The sequence below is a fragment of the Quercus robur genome, chromosome 4 (assembly GCF_932294415.1).
Source record: "Quercus robur chromosome 4, dhQueRobu3.1, whole genome shotgun sequence".
Classification (NCBI taxonomy): Eukaryota; Viridiplantae; Streptophyta; class Magnoliopsida; order Fagales; family Fagaceae; genus Quercus; species Quercus robur.
Genome location: NC_065537.1, coordinates 41,148,455 through 41,171,748, shown reverse-complemented (window position 1 = coordinate 41,171,748; position 23,294 = coordinate 41,148,455). Strand labels below are relative to the sequence as shown.

Genomic DNA, 23,294 nt, shown 5'->3' with positions numbered 1-23,294 from the left:
CGTGCTCAACCCAGGCCAGGCCGTGAGCGCCGGTGCGGGACCCAGGCCAGGCAGCGCGGTCTGCCGTGCGGCCTGGGTTCTTCTCCATCTGTTTCTGGTTTTTTTTTTTTTTTTTTTTTTTTTTTTTTTTTTTTTTTTCTTCTGGATCTAGGTTCTGTTGGGTTATATAAGATTTGAAAATCGAGTCTTAGAGACTCGATTTTCTTCTAACCACGTGGAAATAATGTCACATCAAAAATGATTAGACAATGAAAATCGAGTCTTTAAGACTCGATTTATAAACCAAAATCGAGTCTTTTAGACTCAAGATACTAGAAAATTATAATGTTTGCAAACTAAGCTTATTAACTATATACTTACAATTTTATGACTATTTGGCCAGTTTGGCCGACATAAAAGCTTAAAAAGGACAAAATATAGGCTCCACGTTTTACGTTTCGTTTGTTCTTTTGTGCTTATTATTGCCTTGCCTTTAATAATTTTCCTTCCTTAACTATAAAAAAAAGTACAAACCCTCATTCCCAGACATCTCTCTCACTCACTCTCTCAGAGAGTACTTACTCACGGTCATGGAGGTCCAAAAAAGCAACACAGACCATGTAGTCCTCAATATAGAACACCCAGATCCCAAGCTCAAACAATCACCCCAGAGAGACTCCAATGATGATCCACTGTCCCAACCCACAACAAGAACCAAAACCGTTAAGCGCTTAAACTTTTCCAAACCAAGATCACGTTTTGAAGAGATCAACTATCCTCTTCAACCAAGAACAATCCAAGAATCCGAAGAACTCCAATACTTAGACCCCCACGGCGACACGTCGTCCACAGATGACGATGATGAAGAGTGGTATGAAAAGGAAGAAGAAAACGAAGAAGATGATGAAGCACAAGGCAAGTACAGAAAGAAAAGGAAAAGGAAGATAAATAAGAGAGCTGTGATTGAATGGGCATTGTTTCTCATTATAATGACTTGTTTGGTATGTTCTCTCACACAACCTTCTCTTAAATATGAGAAAAAGTGGGGTTTAGAGATATGGAAATGGTGCTTAATGGTCATGGTGGTATTCTGTGGTCGCCTTTTCTCTGGTTGGGTAGTGGGGTTTATTGTATTTCTCATTGAAAGAAACTTCATGCTTAGAGAAAAAGTACTATACTTTGTCTATGGTTTGCGTAAGAGTTTCCAAAACTGTGTTTGGCTTGGCCTTGTCTTAATAGCATGGATGATCATGCTCCCTAATTTTCACAAACAAAACAAGTTCCTCATGAAGGTGTTTCGAACTCTTATAGTGGTTCTCATTGCGGCAACAATATGGTTGTTAAAGATAGTGTTTGTGAAAGTCCTTGCGTTATCTTTTCATGTTGCTACATTCTTTGATCGAATGAAAGAGAGTGTGTTTAATCACTATATATTGGAAACTCTATCTGGGCCTCCATTGGATGAGGAAGAGAGGGACTTGCCTCGTCGAAGATTACAGGCGTCGAAGACATTGCCGGCGAGGCTGAGGGATCAGACGTATCCATTCACAAGGTCGAAGAAGTATGGGTCGAGGAGGATTGATATGGAGAGACTGAGGAAGCTTAGCTCGGAGGCTAGGCCATCGGCTTGGAGTGTGAAGAGGTTGGTGAGTTATGTGAGGTCCTCGGGTTTGTCTACTATTTCAAGGACTGTTGATGATTTTGGCAAGGCTGAGTCTGAGATTAATAGTGAATGGGAGGCTAGGAATTGTGCTCAGAGAGTATTCAAGAACGTTGCAAAGTCTGATGCCAAGTGAGTTTTCTCACTCTCTAGTTATAAATTTTTTTATTTTTTATTTTTTTAATTTTAATTTTTGGTGTCTCAGGGCCGTTTGGTTGAACAATATTTTTTGTCGCCTAAAGAATAAAATCCAAACCATAAAATAATTTTCCAAATATCATATTTTGGGTAGTTTTTCATTATTGATATTAATATGAATCATGAAATGGACTCTCTTGTCTTCAAGTGAAGTTCCTTTATTGATGTTGAGGCCCAGGAAACCACTGGATCCCTACCTTTCTCTAGCCATCATTCTTCTTTTTTTCTTCTCTCTTATTATTTTTATAGATATCATTCATTGTTAGCATTGGAAAATGTTAATGCTATTTTATTTTACCATTCTAAAAACTAACTTTATCATTATACCATCTTATTTTACAATATTTCCACATCTCAAATTTTTATTTTTCTCTTTTATTTATTAAAATAATATATTTATAAAATAAAATAATATATATCAAAATTTTTTCTTTTCTCTTCCATCTCTCTCCTCTCTCTCATTTTCAGCTCTACCCTTTGTAACTTCCGCCCTTCCCTCTGTAACTTCCGCTGAATCCTTCATTTCCGGCGAGGTGATGAAATATTCCGACAATAACCATCAACTCAATCACCCAAAACTTCATAGATCAACAAAAAACGCATCAATTAACAAAACCCACAAAAAAAAAATCCTAAATTTCACTACTCGGTTTCAATAAAACCCAAAACTTCATTCGCTCCATGACGAGCTCGTACTCGCACTGCTCCGATTATGGATCGTGGGTCGTGGATTGCGAATTCGTGGGTCGTGGATCGTGGGTTGTGGATCGCCGTGTGGATGGCGTGATATGGTGCTGGGTTGCAGGTTCTGGGTTTGGCGATGGAGTGGCTGTGCTCTGTGGTGCTGGGTTGCGGGTGGCTGTTGCGGATGGCGTGATATGGTGCTGGGTTGCAGGTGCTGGGTTCGGCGATGGAGATTGGAGAGACAGATGAGAGATGAGAGACAGAGGAGAGAGTGAGATAAAATAGTATTATTTTTTTACAATACTTGCTACAGCGCAATTCTATGTTTAGAATTCACTGTAGCAGTATTGAAAAAAATTTGCAATACTACTGTTTAGCATTCTCCGATGCAGATGGTTTTGGGGTTTAAAATTCTAAATTTTTCTTAGATATGGCATTAGCATTCTCCAATGCTAATGCTCTACACGCTGGTGGTGGACAAAATGGCCAACTGGCCCTAAAATCGTAAGTATATAGTTAGTTGGCTTTGTTTAGAAACATTATAGCTTACTAGCATCTCGAGTCTGAAAGACTCGATTTTGGCAAAATCGAGTCTTTCAGACTCGGTTTGTAGCTTGGATCAGCTCTGATGTGGCAGAGCTGCCACTTGGCATCCACATGGAAATCGAGTCTCTCGAGTCTCTAAGACTCGATTTCTAACGCCTATAAATAACACCAACTCAAACCAAACACCAGAGCATCAGAGGAAAAACCCAGAGAAAAAAAAGAAAAAGAAAAAAAGAAGAGCATCAGAGGAAAAACCCAGAGAAAAGAAAAAAAGAAAAGAAAACCAGAAACAGAAAGGGAGAGAAGATCGAGATCGCAGACCCAGGCGCGCGCGGCATGACCAGAAACAAAAACCGCTTGGGTCTCGCGCGAGCTTGGGTCGCGTGTGGCCAGGGGCTCGCGTCGGCCTGGGGCTTGCGCGAGCCTGGGTCACGCGCGGCCCGGGGCTCGCGCGAGCCCTTGGGCGGCGCGAGCCCCTGGCCGCGCGCGACGCTGGCCGGCGCGAGCCCCAGGCCGCGCTGGTGAGGTTCTCTCTTTCTCTCCCTCTGATCTGATCTGAGTAGCGGTGAGTTTCTCTCTCTCCCTCTGATCTGATCTGATCTGCATAGCGGTAAAGTTTGTTAAATTTGTTTTGGGTATTTTTGGCATGTACAGACTTAGAATTTTTTAAAAAAATTTTGGATTGGAAATCGAGTCTATGTGGATGCCAAGTGGCAGCTCTGCCACATCAGAGCTGATCCAAGCTACAAACCGAGTCTGAAAGACTCGATTTTGAACGCCAAAATTGAGCCTTTAAGACTCGAGATGCTAGTTAGCTATAATGTTTCTAAACAAAGCCAACTAACTATATACTTACGATTTTAGGGTCAGTTGGCCATTTTGGCCCTGGTGGTTGATCGTGCTATTGCATACACATCAAATGCTAATGCTCTACACGCTAGTGGTTGATCGTGCTATTGCATACACATCATATTACCTGTCCATCCCCCACTTGTGGTTCACATGATTCTCATCTGACAAATATGCAAAGATGGTGGTTACTCTTTTATTTATTTTTTTTTTTATGAGTAGAGTGAGAGATTGCTCATTGACACGTTAATGACACGTTACTCATATTACTACATGGCCCAAGAATGAAGAAAATGATTGCTAGAGGAAATTCTTTTATTTAAAGAATAATACTAATGAGTGTTTTTAATATATTAGTTAATAACTTATTTTAGAAAAATTTTGACACAATTTTTATAAGGAATGATAAAAAAAAAATCTTATAAGACATTAATTATTTTTTTATTCTCTTGTTTAAATACTGTTTTTCTTTTTAATGGAAATACTGTTATTCCTTGACTAGGTAAGATTCAAATCTAGTTCCACTCCAACCACAGTCCCAACCCCCTACACCTCTTTTGAATTCTTTGCCAGAGTACTCTGTAGGGGCTTCTTGTACACTCAACCTGCCCTAGTATTGGTTTTCATTAAGATAATAAAATTGAATATACCAACCGATTTTGGGCTTTCTCAATAACAATTTGATGGGATATTTCATTGGTGGTGATCACTGTTCATGGACTCATGTCAGTAAGGGGCCCATGGATTTTTTTTTTTTTGGTCTTGAGGAAAATGATTGTTTTATAGATTTTACTAATGTTATACCATTTTTAGAAAAAAATTTATTAAGAATTAAAAAATTTTTGACAATTTTTTCAATTTTTGTTAAAGTTTTTTTATAAAATAATATACTATCGTATGTTGTTAGAGTACATTAACAGGACCGTTGTTCTATTTATTTAATGCACTAGCTGGAAGAGTTGAGATCTTTATTGGTCCCGATTGATGGCACCTGTATCTACATGTTCTCCAGTGTCTACATCGGCTACATGGTACTTAGGTGTACTTAGTACCACTGTCATTTTGTCAACAATGTGCTAGCTAGCAATATTTTTCACGTGCTTGAGTAAATGAGATTTGCCCTTTGCAATGCAATGGACCACATGGTCCACTTAGCATGCATTCAGTATTCGCGGCTACCCTTTAACAATTTAACAGTATCTTTTGTCCCCATTGTGGAAGATCTTCCTCTACTGACCGGTGACCACTGATCCTCTTCCATTATGGTTGCCTACTTTTTACAAGTGAGAGCCAAGTCACTTTTGTTGGAGCCAAAGAAACAAAAATAAAGAGAGCCAGCCCACTATGAATGGCTGAGCAGTCTTTAATCAATATATTCACACAACATAGAGGGTTTTAATTCACTCCATGGAAAATGTACAATCATTGTATAATTGAAATGCAATATGGCTAATTTTGTGAAACTATGTTGATTATTTTGTTCTTTATTTTTAATATCTTCATTCATTGTTAAATGTTCCTCTTTCTTTATTTAAATGAGTTAAAATGTTGGATGTTTAAAAAAAGAAAATTCCAATTCAGTACACTGTCAATCTGGAGTCAACAATTTAGTTGACGGTCCATTTCTCGTTAAACTTTGAAACTACTCGAATTAGTGCACCACCAGCAGCAATTAAAAATTTAACTGGACCCCTGAAATTTTTCAGCAGTTAGAAAAGATGCACACCATGTAATGCAGTACTTTTTGATTAGTTCAAATGATAAATGATAAGCCTGGATAACATGTTGTGCACTTCTCTGATTGTATAATCTAATGCTTAATTAAACCCACAAAAGCCACATAGAAAAGAAAATTGTGTTCTTACAGTTGGGTTGTTTTGTAACTTAACAGTAGCTTTTCAAAAATTTTGAGACTCTGGTTATGATTTGATTGAGAGCAAGAGAGAGAGAGAGAGATTCGTGGCATAATCTAACAGTACTTCCTTTCCAATATATAGTGCTGGTCATTTCGAAACCTTAGAATGTCTTGGCTTTTGGAATCCTTATATTGAGTTTCAATTTTCAGAAAGAGACTCATGTTGAAACTTATATGCCTTTTGATTAAATAACTGCCTAATGTTTGAAGCTTGTGTAATTCTCTTTCCATGTGACCTCATGTTGAAGATATGAACGTCTACCTTGATCTTTTCTATTCTTTCCTTAGATAATAACTTGTATAGAGACGTTTGAATGCTGATCTGGAGAGGCAGAGAAATGTTCCAAGTTTAATATTATTGTTTGTGAAAACATGGGGGAAAAAAAAAAAAAAAAAAAAAATCCCTTCCCTTGTGTAAGTATTAATTACGTTCTACAATGTTTATGCTACAATTCAGTTCAGTAATTCTCCTTTTTGCATGTTTATTCATCAGTTTTTCTTTTCTATTACAGATATATAGACGAGGAAGATTTACTAAGGTTTTTGAAGAGTGAGGAGGTTCACACTATATTTCCTCTCTTTGAAGGAGCATTGGAAACTGGAAGAATCACAAAATCTTCATCCAGAAACTGGGTGGTAAGCTTCAAAATAATAATCCTGACATATATCAAGTTAACACTTTTTCCAATATATAATATTTATCAACATGTGTTTGCTTGCCCTGCTGGCTCTTTTGTTTACCTAGTGAAGACAACCATAGCTTCGAATTACGATCTGCTCCTATATTAGATTAGACATTAGAGAACATGGACGGACCAATGCAATTTAAACTTGGTTGTACTACAGAAGTAGCCACAATATTTTGTGGTTTATTGTTTAAGTGTTATACCCGCGATTTTAATGTTTCAATCTAGTATTTGCTCTAAAACCACTACAATGCAAATTTAGCTTTATTTATTAACTATGGCTTTTTAAGAAAATGAAAGAATTCTAATTGCTTTTTTTTTTTTTACTTTACATTTGTTTTTCTAGCTAGGAAGAAGGAATTACTCTTGAAATATTTTGCTAAAGCATTTGACATTGTCAGGTCCATGCCTATGTTGAGCGTAAAGCTTTAGCTCATTCCCTGAATGATACCAAGACGGCTGTCCAGCAACTTCACAAGTTGGCAAGCGCGATTGTGACTGTAATTATAACTGTGGTGTCCCTTCTGGTAATGGGTTTGGCCACAACTAAGGTGATCTTTGTAGTTACATCTCAGCTAGTGCTTTGGGGGTTCGTGTTCCAAAACATGTGCAAAACTATGTTTGAGTCCATCATTTTTGTGTTTGTGATGCACCCTTTTGACGTTGGTGATCGATGTGTGGTTGATGGCATACAGGTAAAAAAATAATTAGAAAGTATACTTTATTGTGAAAATGGAATGCGACTAATACTATTTATTATCATTATTATCACTATGATTAATATTTTCTATGCAGATGATTGTTGAAGAGATGAATATATTGACAACAGTCTTCCTACGGTATGATAATGAGAAAATATATTACCCAAACTCTGTTCTTCTTACGAAGCCAATTAGCAATTTCAGAAGAAGTCCGGATATGGCCGATGTTATTGACTTCACCATTGATGTGTCTACTCATATAGATGATATTAATGCCCTGAAGAAGGCTATACAAGTGTAAGTGATTTATTGCATCTACCTTCACCAAATTGTTTTCTGCAGTCACAAGTGCCTTGCTAAGTAAGTGGAAAAAATCACAAAAGTTACAAACTAGGCTAAAGGATATCAAAATGTGTTACAAATGAACAAAAAATAAAATAAAGTAAAATAAAAACCCAAAATTCTATAAAAAATTTAGAGAAGTGAAAAATTTTGAAGCTTGAACTATAACAACTACCTATTTTTACATGTGCTGATATTCAAGTTCATTGAGTTTATTTGGCCCTTGAGAATGCTGAGTGCTTAATCTTTTCAATATATATTTATTGTTCATAATCATAGTTTTTACAAGTGTGATTTATCTGTGTGAAAAATGTTATTACTGGATGCAGATACCTTGAAAGTAAGCCAAAGCATTGGAGCCCGAAACATGCTGTGATAGTGAGGGAGATTGAGAATGTAGACAAGATGAAGATGGCTCTTTGTGTTCAACACACCATGAACCATCAAAATTACGGGGAAAAGAACAGTCGAAGATCAGATCTAGTCTTGGAATTAAAAAAGATTTTTGAAAACCTTGGCATAAAATACAACTTTCTTCCTCAAGAGGTACATGTCACACGATTCAGCGTGATCAATGGGGGAATGGCAATTCCATCTTAAACATATGCTCAAGTCAGTGTTCTCTTGTATCTCTCTCCCTCTCTCTCTCTCTCTACCGAGAATCATAGATGGGTTTGTATTTTGATTGATTCACTAGTTTTTTCACTCCCACCACCAACTTGCTAAAAGAAGATATAAAGGTATTTGTGCAATGTTGTTGTGTGGATTTTCGATGAGAAATGATTCATTATAAATGTGACATTGTTCTCTAATTGCGAGGACCAGGCTTAGGTTTAGTGTCCAATAGCGTTGAATTCGTTGAGATGACATATGTCCACTTTTAAACATATGTCACCATCTGACTAAAAGTGCACTGAACTTAAACCAAGTCCTAATTGTAATATCTTGAAAATTTCACACTTTGACTGACATATGTTTCGCTTGACATTTGCCATTAATTGTGTGATATGTATGTTAAGAATGTATCATGTTTTGTCTTGGAATGAAACTTTAATGCAGCCTTTAACTTGTTGGTTATTAGTAATTTAGTCAATCTTTTGAGCAACCGCTTGCTTGTCAATTTCTAAATTATATAGAAAGTTAAACCACTCTAATTGTTCCTGCGATTAGTCTCCATTAACATTTCAAGGCTAATATGATATTTTAAACATTGTATCTTGACTGAATTTGAAGTGCTTAATTGTTTTGTATGGAAGCGAGTGGAGGACTTGATGAGGGGCTATTAGTGAAAGTAATTTGAGCAATTATCTTCCCTTGTAAATTCATTTTTTAATTCCTCCAAAATTTGGAGGAATTAAAGGAAATGAAATATTTTTTTAAAATTACATTTTAAACCCTATAATTTAAGCGTGTAACAAACTAAACCTTGTAGTTTCAAAATTAACAAATTAAACCATTGAAGTTTCAAAAATTAATAAATTAAATTTTAAAGTAACAAATTAAACTATGAGGTTCCAAAAAGTAATAAATTAAACTCCAAATAAAATATCCTTCCATTTAATTGGACTGAGGTTCAATTTTTTTATTTTATATACTTTAAGGTTTAATTTGTTATTTTTGAAAATATAGGGTTTAATTTGTTACTTTTTAAAATCTTAGAGATTTACTTGTTACTGTTACTTTTAAAATTAATGGGTTTAATTTGTAATACCATTAAACAATAGGCATTACAATGAAATTTTCCAATATATTTTAATAATTTCTTTTTCCCTTAACTGCCTATACCCTATTTTTATTAAAAAAATGGCATATTAGTAATGTTGTTATAAATTGATTCATTTTAATTAAATTCCCAAACAAATTTACATTTACATTTTCATTCCATTCTTTTTGTTTCAAACTCCAAATAAGAGAGGTAATTAGTTAATTCATTTCCTTTCCATTTTACTATCTTTTCTCACATGAGTGGTAGGTTTAATTAATTAAATTTATGAGGAATCTACAATTCATGTAAAAGGAAGGAGTATCACGTACCCTTCAAAGTTATCCCAATAGTTTCAATTTATAAATGATAGTATGTTTATTATATTAAGATCCTTAAAAAAAGAAATATTAAAGGGCCTTGTTAATAGGCGCGCTTAAAGTATTTCTGAATGGACTATTTTAGCAAAATTTTAATGTTCCCTATGTAAAAATGATATTATACAACAAGAGGATGTCTTATAATAGTTTATCCCTATTTCAAATCCAAGACAAACCAACGTAGAAGATTTCCCTTAAAGTTGTGTGAACTTTTTTCCCGTGCTCTCCAGTAGCACCCTTTCCCTGAGCAAGCCTCCAATTCCCCTTATACTATCTTAACACATCGGCCTCTACCATCCATGCCATTTCCTTCCCATGGCCCATTCCCACCACCTTCCTCCCTAATCCAACAAAATCATAAGCACCTCTCAATCCCCCGACACCATTGTAAACACTCAATTTTGCATCCATGATTTAATTAGGGAGAATGACTTGAATGACCATCCATGTACCCAAAAATCATGATTGCATTACATGCATCAATTTGTTCTTGTATTACATGCATCAATTTGTCTTTGCATTACATGCATTAATTCATTCATTGCATATCATAAAAATGATCTTGAGATTCTAAAGGTCATAATGGTGTGTCCGGTTTCCAAATCGGACCATCGGATCGAAAGATATCGTATGATTAAGCTGCACGGTCAACATGCATTGTGTCTAGGTAGAGTCGACCACACATGATCAATTTAAATTAATTCTGATTGGTTAAGCAATTAAAATTAATTAAATAATTTTGTGATTGGTTGATAATTAGTGTTTAAAATAGGGATGCATGCATAGGAATAAAAGGGATGATTGGATTACAATAAAATTGTGGATAATTTGAACTTTATCAAGATTTATTTTAGGGTATTTATCTACAAGATAATTGTTCTTGAAAAAGCTTGAATTATCCAGAAAATAGATAAAAAAAAATCATAGACTAAGAATGAAAACACATCTAGGTGCAGGGATCAGATCAAAAAATCCTAGAAGGAGAGTCCAAAACACACCTGAACATGGAAGAATGTTCGGTGTCCAAGAGCCCATTTGGCACTTTTGAAGTGCCAAACGACACTTTAAAAGGGCCGAATTTCCCCCTTTTGGGCTTTGGCCCAATGCTTTTTGGGTGACGATAAGGCACACCATTTTCGATCTTTTTGCAAAAGGATGAGTCCCAATTCGCATTCTACACATCAGAGCTATTTTTTAAAATCTTCTGAGCTCTATAAATAGAGGCTGTCTCATAATTCAACACCTTTTTTTTTACACTCTGAGAGGCATACGTTTTGAGACTTTCAAATTGCTGATATTTGCTGATTCTCTTTGAGATTTGCTGCTTAAATTAGGGTTTTTAGATTTCAAAGATAATGGAATAAATTTCTTTGAACCCTAAAACATCCTCTCAAGAACAAGGAGTGGTCATGCAAGAGATTGTTTTCAATCACCCTATTCTTTTTATGATTCTTGTTTATGATGATGAATGTTTTCCTTTATCCATAACATGAATTGTTAATCATTGTCTGGTTAAAGCATGATTTGGATTTTGTTTATGTAATTGTCATGATCTCTTTCTTAATTCCAATAATTTGCATATGAACAATGCTCTTTCTTGAAATTAAAAACAAATCTACATCTTTCTTAGATGTAAATCTGAATTTTTCTCAATCAAAATTAGATCTACATCTTTCTTTTTATGAATTTTTAACATATGCAGATTTTGAAGTAAAGAAAAAGATTAAACATGATTATGTTTGTATTTGTTTTAGTTAATTCATGTTGCATAAATTTATGTTATGTGTGAAACTCTTTTCTTAAACAATCTTTTCCATATTTTATAAAAATATATAAAAAAAACATATATGATTTTTCTGTTATCAAAAAACCATTTTTTTTATTATCACAAAATAGATATGATCTTTTACAAACCAATTTTTTTTTAGTTCTTAAAAACAAATATGATATTTTTCAAATCAGAGGACTTTATTTTATGTAATAAACACAGATTTGAATTTTTTATCTCCAAAAACCATTTTTTTCTACATGCTACAAAACAGATTTGGTATTTTGACAAATCAAATTTTTTTACCAACCAAAACTAATATGATTCTTTTTCAAAAGAACAGACTTCATTCATAGATAAACTTATGTGATTTAGTTTTTGTCTCACATGTTCAACATATTATTCATAGCATGCATAAAGAGGGTATATAGGTCACAACAGTCTAGAAGACCGGTCTTTGTTTGGGCAGAATGGGTGCTTAACACCTGCCCATTTCATAACTTAGCCTCTGGATTTAGGTCTTTGGATAAGTAGATCTAGCCTTGTCTTTATTTTATTTTGGGTAGAATGTAACTAAGACAAAAAGTCATGTAATTATTTGGTAGCTTGTAACTAGGACCCAATGCCATGTAATTTTTCAAATTTTCAATTATGTAATTTTTTATTCAATCAATGAAGAGAACAATTCAGTAATATATTTTTTTTTTTGGTATAAAAAGAAAAATAAGTGGCGACTCTACACCACTTATCCAAAAAGAGAAGTGCCCTAAAAAGCACTCCAAAAATCTCTCTTTTTTGAGAGGCAACTTTCGAGGTCTCTCACAATGGCGACTCCACTAGGGATGTCGAGGGCTAAGCTTTGTATTAGACTTAAGTGACCAAATATGTAACCCCCATCACAATACTAAAGCCTTCAAGCATAGAAGAGACTCCACTGCTGCAACATCACAACCCCATCTTTGACCTCCAAGACAGTTCACGCCATAAGATGTTTGAAGCTCCTAGCAATATGGCAGAAGAGGGAGAACACCCAAACATAGAAGAACTCATGAACACCCAAGAGCTACTCAACACTATGGTAGCTAGTCAAATTCAGCTGAGGGAAGACATGAATCATATGATGCAATCGTTCCAGAATTCGAAGAGTAATCAAGAGGAAGACAAGATTGATCATGATCCACCAGCCGTAGAGAGTGAGAAGAAGATCAATGAGAGGATGAATAAAATGAAGGAGATTATTAGAAGAGCCTGTAAGATGGAGGAAATTATGGACTACGATTCTCTCTCCTTGTTCCCTAATGCAAGGTTGCCACCCAAGTTCAAGATGCCAACCTTGGACAAATTTGATGGGATTGGTTGCCCAAAGTCCCATCTAAAGATGTATATGAGGGCTATGCAGCTCTTAGGTGAGACCGAGGAAGTACTTGCTCAGATATTCCAAAACACACCGACCGGAGCCATTCTTAGGTGGTTCCTCAATCTAAATGATGTAAGAGCAAGAAGTTGGGAGGACATCTGTTGAGAGTTTCACAAGCAATACAAGTACCATATGGAAGTGGGTATCACAAGAAGAGACCTTGAGACTACCAAGCAAGAGCCAAAAGAATCCTTCTCTACCTTAATTACCAAGTGGAGAGCTAAGGCTGCACAGATGATGAATAGGCCGAGTGAGGAAGAATAGTTAGCCATGGTTGTAAAGAATTTATTGCCTATATTCCAAAAGTATTTGTTTGCATAATATTTTCCCAATTTTAAAGCTTTAATTGCTGCTGGAACCCAAATCGAGAATGCTATAAACAATGGTACTATAAAGACTGATGACCTTCCAAGGTTTAGAAAGAATGTAGGATCTAATTCCAAGGCTGTAGAAATTTCCAACATCCATAAAATGATCCTTAACAATTGATTGCACCCATTGCACTTGTTCAAGTACCACAAGAGCCTAGGCCTAAGAGGGAATTTCATGAGTTGTACATGCCCATGAGCCAAGTGTATGACAAGCTAAAAGTAAAAGGGTTACTGAAGCCCTTAGACCCAAGACCAATTCCAAACCCCTTGCCCTCAAGCATTAATGTGAATAAAAGATGTGCTTATCACCAAGGCCTTGGTCATGAAACTGACCATTGTTTCACCATTCGTCATGCAATTCAAGACCTAGTAGACAATAAAGTGATTGCGCCACTTACAAGGCCTAGCATCACTAACAATCCCTTACCCAATCACAACTTTGGGAAATGACCGAGAATTAATTGCTTGATGACTGAAGAAGAAAATAAGGAAGACCCATCCAACTTGATCTATGACCTACCCGAATGCTTCATGATAACATGGGAAGAATTAATGGATTTTCTAGAGTTCCAGTTCAAAACTTCTCCCTCTCGGTCTCTCTTCCCCCTCTCCCGATCTCTCTTTCTCTCTCGGTCTCTCCCTCTTCTAATCTCTCAGTCTCTCTCTTTTCCCCCTTTCTTTCTCCCTCAGTTCGTCAAATTTCTCAGGTCAGGGCTGGGGATTTGTTTTGTTTTTCTAGTGGATTGGGGAACAATGTTGTTACTTGTTACCTTTACATTTTTTTTTAATTAATGTGTTTTTTGTTTTTTTAATTGAGAGAAGTTTAAAAAAATCCAAAACATGGCCGTTTTGGTTAGTAGACGGCAACACTTAACGGAAGACTAACGAAAGACTGAATTAACTATATTTGAAATTTAGAGGACTGTAATAACAAAACTAAAATTTAAAAGATTGAATTAACAAAAGGTGAAATTTAGATAGTTAATTTTGCATTTTAGCCAAAAATAAATTATCCATTCTTGAAAATTGAGAAAAATACAAAATTTGAACAAAAGAATTGGGTACCTATAAAGTAGGTCAAATAAATTTGAGATTTCATTCTGAAGGGAGAAGACAAAGATAGGTTTTTATTTTATTTTTTATTTATTTATTTGCAATAATACATAATCCTTTTTAAATGCCATTTGAGCTCAGATTAATTCGCTACAGAGAGTAGTATTGGTGTTCACATCATTCCATATTATTGTTGCGGCTGGATTGATATTATTGATGGGTGAAATCGGCCATTTAGCACTTTTCGCATAAATTATTAGCAACATGTCACTATTTGCAAAATAAGTAGCAATATACCACTTTTTTGAAACTCGAGTTCATGAAACTCAAGTTTGCTATATAAATCGAGTTTTAAATACTTGAGTTTCATTAAAAAAAAAAAACTTGTGCTAACGTGGTAAATGCTCTTTTTTGTACTTCTATGGTACTCAAGCTTACCAAGCTTGAGTTCCTTGTAATATGGAACTCGAGTTTGACAAGCTCAAGTTCCTTATTCCTTTTTTTTTATTGCTCTCTCTCTCTCTTTCTCTCTCTCTCTCTAATGTGTTTATTTTTTCTGCATAATGCTTTTGTTCTATAAACTTTGAACCTACTTTAAACAAATTATCAAAGTAGTTCAAAGCTACATTGACTATACCCTCCATGTCTTCCACCCACTGGTCTTCTACCTTTTTAATCCCCATAATGTGATTTCCCTGTCTCCATTGGGTTGCTTTGGAATGGAAGTGTTTTTATCCCTATATTTTAACCAAGGAATTCTTGACCTTTGTGCCCAATAAATCTCTTGCTCCAAAAGGAGTTCATTTGTCCTTTAGCTCACTTCCAAATACTCGACTCTATTCTCATCAGTGGTTTCAGCTTCATTCAGAGCATCAACTTGGTTTTGATGCTATTTAATAGCCTTAGTGTTCAGGTCAGACTTGGTAGCTCCCCATGCCATAAATCTACTTCGCAGGTGCTGATTTTTGCCTTGATTAAAGCCAACCCAAATTCTCCATTCCCTACCGTGTTCCATGCTTCCTTTATCACTGTCTCACATTCATTCCATAAAAGCCATGATTCCTTAAATTTGAACCCCTTATCTCTTCTTTGTCTATGTTGTCTATAGCTCTTAGTTTGAAGGATAATAGGCAAAAAATTTGAAGCATGAGAGGAAAGGTGGGTTACTGTACTTAGCTGGTAATTCTCCCTCTACTCCTTGGTTGCTACAGCTCGATCAAGCCGCACCTTTGTGTTTGCATCACCAAGTCTCCTATTACTCCAAGTGAATGGGTAGCCCCTAAAAGCCAAATCCTCAAGTTGACACAATTCCAATGCATCTTGAAAAGCATCTACCTAGGTTATTTGTGGTGGTCGTTTGCTTTGCTTCTCTGAGACATTGAGAAAAGCATTGAAATCACCAATGCAGAGCCAAGGTCCATCCACAAATGTTCTCAAGTGAGCTCATAGTTTCCATGACTTCTCCCATTGATGTACTTTCGACCAGCCATAAAAACATGTCAAAAACCATGTAAAACTATCATCCTCCATCACCTTAGCTAAGACATGATTTACAGTAAATTTAATGACCTCCATTGATACATCTTTCTTCTAAATTAATGCTAATCCTCCCCTTGAATCAGGATGTTTTACAATAATCTGATACAGAAAAGGCAAATTGTTGTAAAGTTTCTCAAACCCTTCTTTATCTAGACGTGGTTCCATGAGAAAACACACAATGGGAGCTTGTTCCCTCACAATCTTGTGAAGGCTATGACTTGTCTAAGAGTTTCCAAGCCCTTAGTAGTTCCAGCTTAGAAGCCTTATTGCTCCCGACAAGGGTAGACCTCCACCCCTACTAAGACATCATCATCGATAGTACCATCAATGTCTAACTTCCCATGCTTTACAACCAGTCTTCCTTTTTCATCACACGGATATGCAGTAGCCTCATTCATTGAGTCCCTCTTACCAAGTGTTGGCAATGTGAGAGCCTTAGTAAACCCACTCAGCCCAAAATCCATACGGTTGATTCTAGTCCAAGTGGCTTTGGGCTTTGATGAGAGCGGCCTAATTATTCCAGAGGTCCAATTGGTAATAGAGAGGTGAGGTGCAATACCAGCTTCATGATTTAAATTTAAATTCCCCTTTATCCTATCCATTGAGGTAGATAATGTTCCATCCTTATCATTAGCATTAAATCCATTATCTACGCTATCAATTTGCTAGATATCAGTACCAGTTCCAGAATTCACAATATTTCCATCCTTCATGTTAGCATGAAATCTATTATCTACAATATCGATTCACTAGAGATCAGGGACAGTTCCAAAAATCATTGGATTTCCTTTATCGTGACAGCTACTCGTACTAGGGTTTTCTGTATCACTCTTCCTTGCCGCCGTCAGCTTTCCAAACTTCCGTTAATGGTTTGTCGTCTATTCTGGAATATCACCCATATCATTAGTAGAATTAAAACCTTTCCCCAAATCTCGCCTAGGTGGAAATCTTGGATGGTCCCCTGTAGCTTTTAACCAATTACCATATTGATACTCCATCTCCCTTCCATTTTTTTTTTCTAGTGCAAAGTGTGTTGCATAGTGTTTCAAATCATGTCCAAGCATACCACAATAGCGGCAAAACATTGGAAGTCACTTGTATTTAAAATTCACCCGCGTACATTCACCATCCGATCCAGTTATGAAACCACCATGTCTGAGTGGCTTTGCAATCAGCAGTGTGACATGAACTTGCATGAAGAAGTTTAGATCATCTTTTCTTCTTCTCATTTCCACCTCCTCAACCATACCTAACCTGCTGCCAACTTCTATTGCTACTTTGGGGGAAACCATATCAAATGGGGCTCCCCATATCTAGACCCATAGAGAAGCATAGGGTAACGTCCTGTCATTTAAAAATAAAAAAAAAGGATCAGATATTTTTTGGTTTTACACGTGCCAAGCCCCACCTAACCCCACTATCCACCTCACAATTACTCTATCTTTTCATTCCTTTGGCCGGCTCACTCCTTCACTTCTGTTTTCTTTCTTTTTCTTCTCTTTCATTTTCTATAGAACACTCTCTACTCTCATCCTCTCCACTGGCACTTCCACACCACCACCATCACCATTTCCACCATCATTTTTCCGGCAAGATCACCGGAAAATTCTTAGGAACCCATAAACACCTTCACATCCTTTTTTTAAGGTAAAAATTTCTCATTTTTTTGGTGGGTTTTGCAGTTTTGCTTGAGGTTATTTTTATCTAAGCTCTAATAATGATACCCATTTGATTTATGAGCATTGGAAGTGATATTTATGTGTTTTTATGGGTTTTGTATTGGTGAAATTATTTGATGAGTGGGTATATATTTTGTGCTATTGATGACTACTTAAGGTTTATGTAAGGTGGAAAAATTTAGGGGTTTTAAGTTATAACATGTGATGTTTGGTGAATTTAATTTTTTTATTGCCATTGGGTTTATTTGGAATTAGTTGAAATTCTAAATTTCTTATCTTGGAGGATATATTGATTTTGCTTTCATGGGTCTCTTAATAATGTAGTGTAAATTTTATGGAAGCTAGTCATAATGTTGGAGATGATATTAAATGGGTTAACTTTATAATTGGAGTTTATGCCTTGTGAATTAATTTGTTGAGAAACTATGGAAGTGGAATATATTATTATTGATGAGGTTAGATGCTAGACTTGCCTAATTAAGTGATTATTTGGCAATTCCTAAATTGTGGCTAGATGCAATTTTAAGCTCTATACTTATTGTGATAGGTTTACTTGGTATTGTTTAGGTTTTAGCTAATCTCCATGGAGTTTGGAGAATTAGGATTTTGCGGTTGCGAGGTAAGTAGCTTTTTAATGAGATTTTGAAAAATAACCATGTTATATAAATGTTTTTGGGTTAGACACGCATTTGGAAACTACCTATGGAAATTATATTTTCCTAAAAACTATTGTGTCGTAACCTTAATATATATATATAAATATATATATATATATATATCATTATATATGGAAATGCATCATATTTGGTATTGCATTTGGGGAAATGCATGAATTGTTGATATGGAAAAATGAGCATCTTTTATTTAATCTTTGATAAGAAAATCATTGATTTTATGGTATATTGAAAAATTTAAAGATGCATATCTTGTCTTGTATTAATTGGGAAATTGATAGAAAATCTCTTGACAAGAATGAAGTTGAAAACCTTACAAATTTTGTAGAAGTTAGATTATTTAAGGTTTTCTGAAACTACTTGGATATGAACTATGTGTTTCAAAGTAATGTAACCTATGAGTTTATGTGGTTTTAACACCATGCCATGTGTGATTTCCCGATGATCACCCGATTTGGTTTCCGTAGTCTTTGTGACAATGGAATCAAATCCAGGTCAATGCCCTTTCACTTTGGATGACGAGTTCTTCCCTGCTGTCCATGGGGGGAAGAGGTTCCTTGATTGTGTGTGGGTGAGGTTGTTGCCCATGGGGCCAAGAAACCACATGCAAAAGAGGTCCTATTTAACGCGCTCTCTCTACTGCCCATGGGGGGAGAGAAAAACCTTGAGGGTATGGGTGAGGCTGCTATTCATGGGGCCAAGAGTCTGCATACCAGAGAGGACAATATCATGCCAGTTGTGAATGGGTGGATCCCTGACCGGTTTATGTGGTAGTGTGGTATATTTGTGATAATTTATCTTATGTTAGATATTATGGCCTTGGAAATTATATTGTTGATGCTCACAGATTATAGCATATAGTTTCAAGATATTTACTTTGAGAAACTTTGTGTTTCACTATTTAATCATTTTTGTCATATTATTATTTTGAAGATGAAACTTGCATTTCCCCCACCCCCATTAAATGTGCTATTTACTATGCTCTGTCTCATCCCATTATTTTATAAACTTTTTAGAGTAGGTAACAATCTTTTGAGACAATTTTTTGATGGCTAATAGTAGTTAGATTAACTACTGATGGAGGTTGAACTTTTGTAATGGAGATATTAGATGTTGTACATCTTAGAATAGGCTTGACCCATTCTTTTGTATATTATAGTGGTTGTGACTTTATTTCCACTGATGAGACAAGCTGTTGATATGTAATTATTTATTCAGACCTCTATTATTTTGTGGCCAGTGGTCATTGTAATTAATGCTTAGAGCTCTGATTTACTCTGAGAGTATATTCAATGGAATTATTATGATAATTCTTGATATTAGAACTTGATATAATTTTTGTGGATTGGATTATCAAAAAGGAAAGAAAGAAAAAAATCTACAGGTACTTTGAGATGTCTTTCTCATGCTTTGGACCCTTTGGGGTTTGGGGCGTGACACATAGTCCATTTGTATATTCCCTACATTCATCCCTTTTTTCCATCGCTAAAGCTTGAGTATTTGATTATCAAACATCCATGAACTGCGTTTAAGTATTCGAGTCATATCAAACTTCGATTAGAATTTGAATTGAAACAAATTAAGAACAACCTCAAGAATTCACATCTTGTCTTCCAGGCCCCATGCTCTCCTTAATGTATTCTTTGCCGCCCTTTTGTTGAAAGATTTGCACGTAAGAAATTTTACAATGAGACTCAAGTTACAACTTTCAATAGCTTCCATCCTTCCTTCATCTGATATAGCAATAACTTCTTCTTCATCAGCCGTTAACTTCATATTTTCCAAACTATCAATGACATTCTTTGCCATTGGAAATAACAAGAAAAACTGAACAACATAGTACCCTTAAAGCTAGCCTAAGGGAGGGAAAGGCTCGTTACGATATGAGAGGGAGAGCTCCTACAAGGGAAAGGCACTTTTCGACAAATTATTTGAGTAATTTTTAAGCTAATGTGAGTTGCCTTTAGTTTTTTTAACACCAAACTAATGAAGTATTAATTTGGTAGGTGCATAGAGTTAATGGAGTAAATTGGCCAATATAAAAGTTTAGGGGGTGTCATGGCCACTACATTAAAATTCAGCGGGTGTGTGAACATTTTTTCCTATATTAGATTACTGGTTTGTACTTTTACTTTGTAGCTTGTATCTTTTTAATGTTCTACAATTTTATATTATTTTTAAATTTGACGAAAATGGTTTACTATCTATTTCTTTAGTAGGTAATGGATTAAGTAATTAAATTGTTTTATTCTTTTACTTTTTTCTTTCATATATTTATAGTACTGTATATTATTTTTATTGAAGTATTAAAGATTAAAAAAAAAAAAAAACAAATTTACACTTAAGTTGTCTGTTATATTTGATTGAACCTAAACAATAGTTTACATATATTAAAGTGAAAAAATTGGCGACGTAATTAGTTTAGAAAAATTCAATATTAAAGTTTTTAAAGTGAGTAATTTAATGAAAAAACCATGATCAATTATAAATGGTTTTTAAGGGGCCTTCGTAAAAACTAGACTCCCTTGCATATTTAAAAAGGCGTTTTACACTTCTTTTAAAAACGCGTGTTTAGGGTGTATAGATGCCTAAACAAATGCACTCTTAATATTATTAAAGAATGTAAGACACAATTTTAAAATATAACCAAAAAAAAAAAATTTAACTTAATGTTGAGCACTTTAACTTGGCCCCTCCTAGAAAAATTTCTTGGTTGTACCACAGATAATTAATATTACATATATAGAATTACTAATACAACTGAAATACTACTAAAATTATTTGTTCATTTTGTATTAGTAATTTTAAATGTGTAATATTAGCAAGAAAACGTGTAAACCTCAAATTATGATGAATAAAAAATTATGAAACTAAATCAAAAGAAAAAAGCCTCATCAAATGTATTCAACGACAATTTTTTATTATTATTAATTGAGCTAATTAAAACCCATGTAAAAATCACCTATTTAAGTATATATGTCTTTTTTTTTTAAAAAAAGAAAAAATTAGTTATGCTTTCAAGAAATATATATATATATATATATATATATAAATATTTCATAGATTCCTTCATTCACTTACATAGCCAAAAAGAAGTTTTTATTGTCTTATATTATTATAATTTAAATTGATTTTAATTTTTTTATTTAAAATCTAATATACATACATACAAATTACGTATGACAATAATAACATCTAAAAATACAAATTCTAGAAAATTTTAATAGATAAAAAATAAAAACTATAATAGATTTGAAAATGTTGATGTTTAATATGAATAAGTAATATATGAAACAAAAAATATTAGTTTTGATAATTTTATAGTTGTATGGACACAGGTTATAATTTTACAGGTGAAGTCATCATTCCCATGATTGCTTTCATAGAGGGAGGAATGATGCTTCCCATGGGTAGGATAACCAGGGATTACTTGATTAACTATAGACTAACTCCCCGTCAGTGCGCCCCTAACCTATTTAGGGTCTTGGGTTGCGTAGATGCTCTCAATGAGTAGATGGGCTTGGGGCTCATGTGGCATGATGTGGTTCACATGTATGAGTGCCACAAGTTCACTGACGCGGGATACTATCTCAAGTCCCAGTCTGAGGTCGTCAGACTGATATCTTGCCTCCTTAAATCTAATAAGGGCATGAAGGATGATACGTGATTGTCTTTGGGGAGAGGAACAACGGTTTTCATTGCCCAACTTGGGCGGAAGAGACAGGTGGGGTACTTTAGGATTAGTCCTTTTAACATTCTTAATTTTTTTAGCAAAATTTCTCTTTTTTGAACTCCGCCTTAACATCTCTTCTTCTCGGATAATAGTCTCAATTAATCTAACCGTAATTTTCTCCTAGGATTCTTTTTACAGATAAAAACCATGTTGCCCCAAGACTTAGTTTTGTCAACGTATCGGGTCTCAACAAGTTGCTGAGGTTTTTAGGTATTTATAAGCGAAAATGAACAGTTAAAAGCTACTCATTTGATCTTAGATTACGAGCCTTTGTCTCGCCAATTCCAAGATGCGGGGCAGGCAATAAAGGCTGGTGACTCCAGGCTGAATCGCATAGATGTCTCTAAGCCCAAATTTTTGGCTCGGAGAGATCTCACACCCATTGAGTTGCCCATTTAACGCACCCTTCAAGAAGTAGCTACTCCGAGAGAGAGGATAGCCTCCACACATTTATCTCTCGAGGCCGAGATCGACCAATTTCACCTTAAGGAGGAAGGCGAAGTACCAGAAAGGCAGGTAGAGCTCTCGGACTCTGAGGCCAATTTGGATAGGTTTTCTGCTGTTCATTCTCCGAGGTTGGTAATTGCTCAAGTTGACTCTAGCTTAGAGGTCAAAGAAGAAGACATGAATTTGAAGCCAAGGACCAGCTTAAAGGGGCTACTGGCAAACAAGAACAAAAGGTTAATTTCAAAAGAAGTTCCTAAGACCCAAGTTCCTCCTAGTCTTCCTCTTCCTCCACCTCCGCCCCCTACTGACCTCGAATTGAAGGCCATCCCGAACTTAAGGAAGAAAAGGCCAGTTGAGGACCTGGAGGAAGGCGAGGTGGCGCCTCAAAAGGGGGCCAAACAACAAAAGAAGGCTAAGGATCCCAAAGACAAAAAGGCCAAATTAGAGGAAAGCGAGGATGAAGCTGAAGTACACCGAGGGCAGCGCTCCTAGGCCCCTCAACCTTAGGTGGAAGGTGCTCCCATTCCTTGGTATGCCACGATTTAGGAGTCCTAAAGGGGGTACGCCACCGTCCTCGCCGAGGCCCTAGAGTAACCTCTTCTTCTCCTTAGGGACATGAAGGGCCTCAAGCGTACTAGGCAACCTAACCTCTTCATGTCATTGAAGAGGGACCTCGCCATGGTAACTCAGTCAATACTCTTCTGAGTTTAATACAAGGATTCATATTCATTCATATGCATATGTTTGATCACTCTGCTATTATCATGCAGCTCACTCAACAAGTTAATATGGCCGAGGAGTGGGTCAGGAACACTCATGATGAGGTTAAAGCTGAGACCCACTCCCGTTTTGAAGTTGAGAAGGCTCTCGGAGCCCTTAAAGAAGGGCATGCCTAGTTGTCCGAGAAGTTAAAGGAGGCGGAAAAAGGCTCGCCTAGACCTAAAAACCACGGAGAGGCAGTTCGAGGATCA

General features: G+C 35.7%; 1 protein-coding gene across 1 annotated transcript; it reads left to right on the top strand.

The window, feature by feature from the left end:
- The first annotated feature begins 504 nt into the window (after positions 1-504).
- On the top strand, positions 505-8,628 carry LOC126721786 (mechanosensitive ion channel protein 10-like). The gene is made up of 5 exons (XM_050424843.1): positions 505-1,771; positions 6,344-6,467; positions 6,919-7,212; positions 7,313-7,515; positions 7,890-8,628. The coding sequence occupies exons 1-5, from the start codon at positions 570-572 to the stop codon at positions 8,158-8,160; spliced, it is 2,094 nt and encodes a 697-aa protein (XP_050280800.1). The 5' UTR covers positions 505-569; the 3' UTR covers positions 8,161-8,628.
- The last annotated feature ends 14,666 nt before the right edge of the window (positions 8,629-23,294 follow it).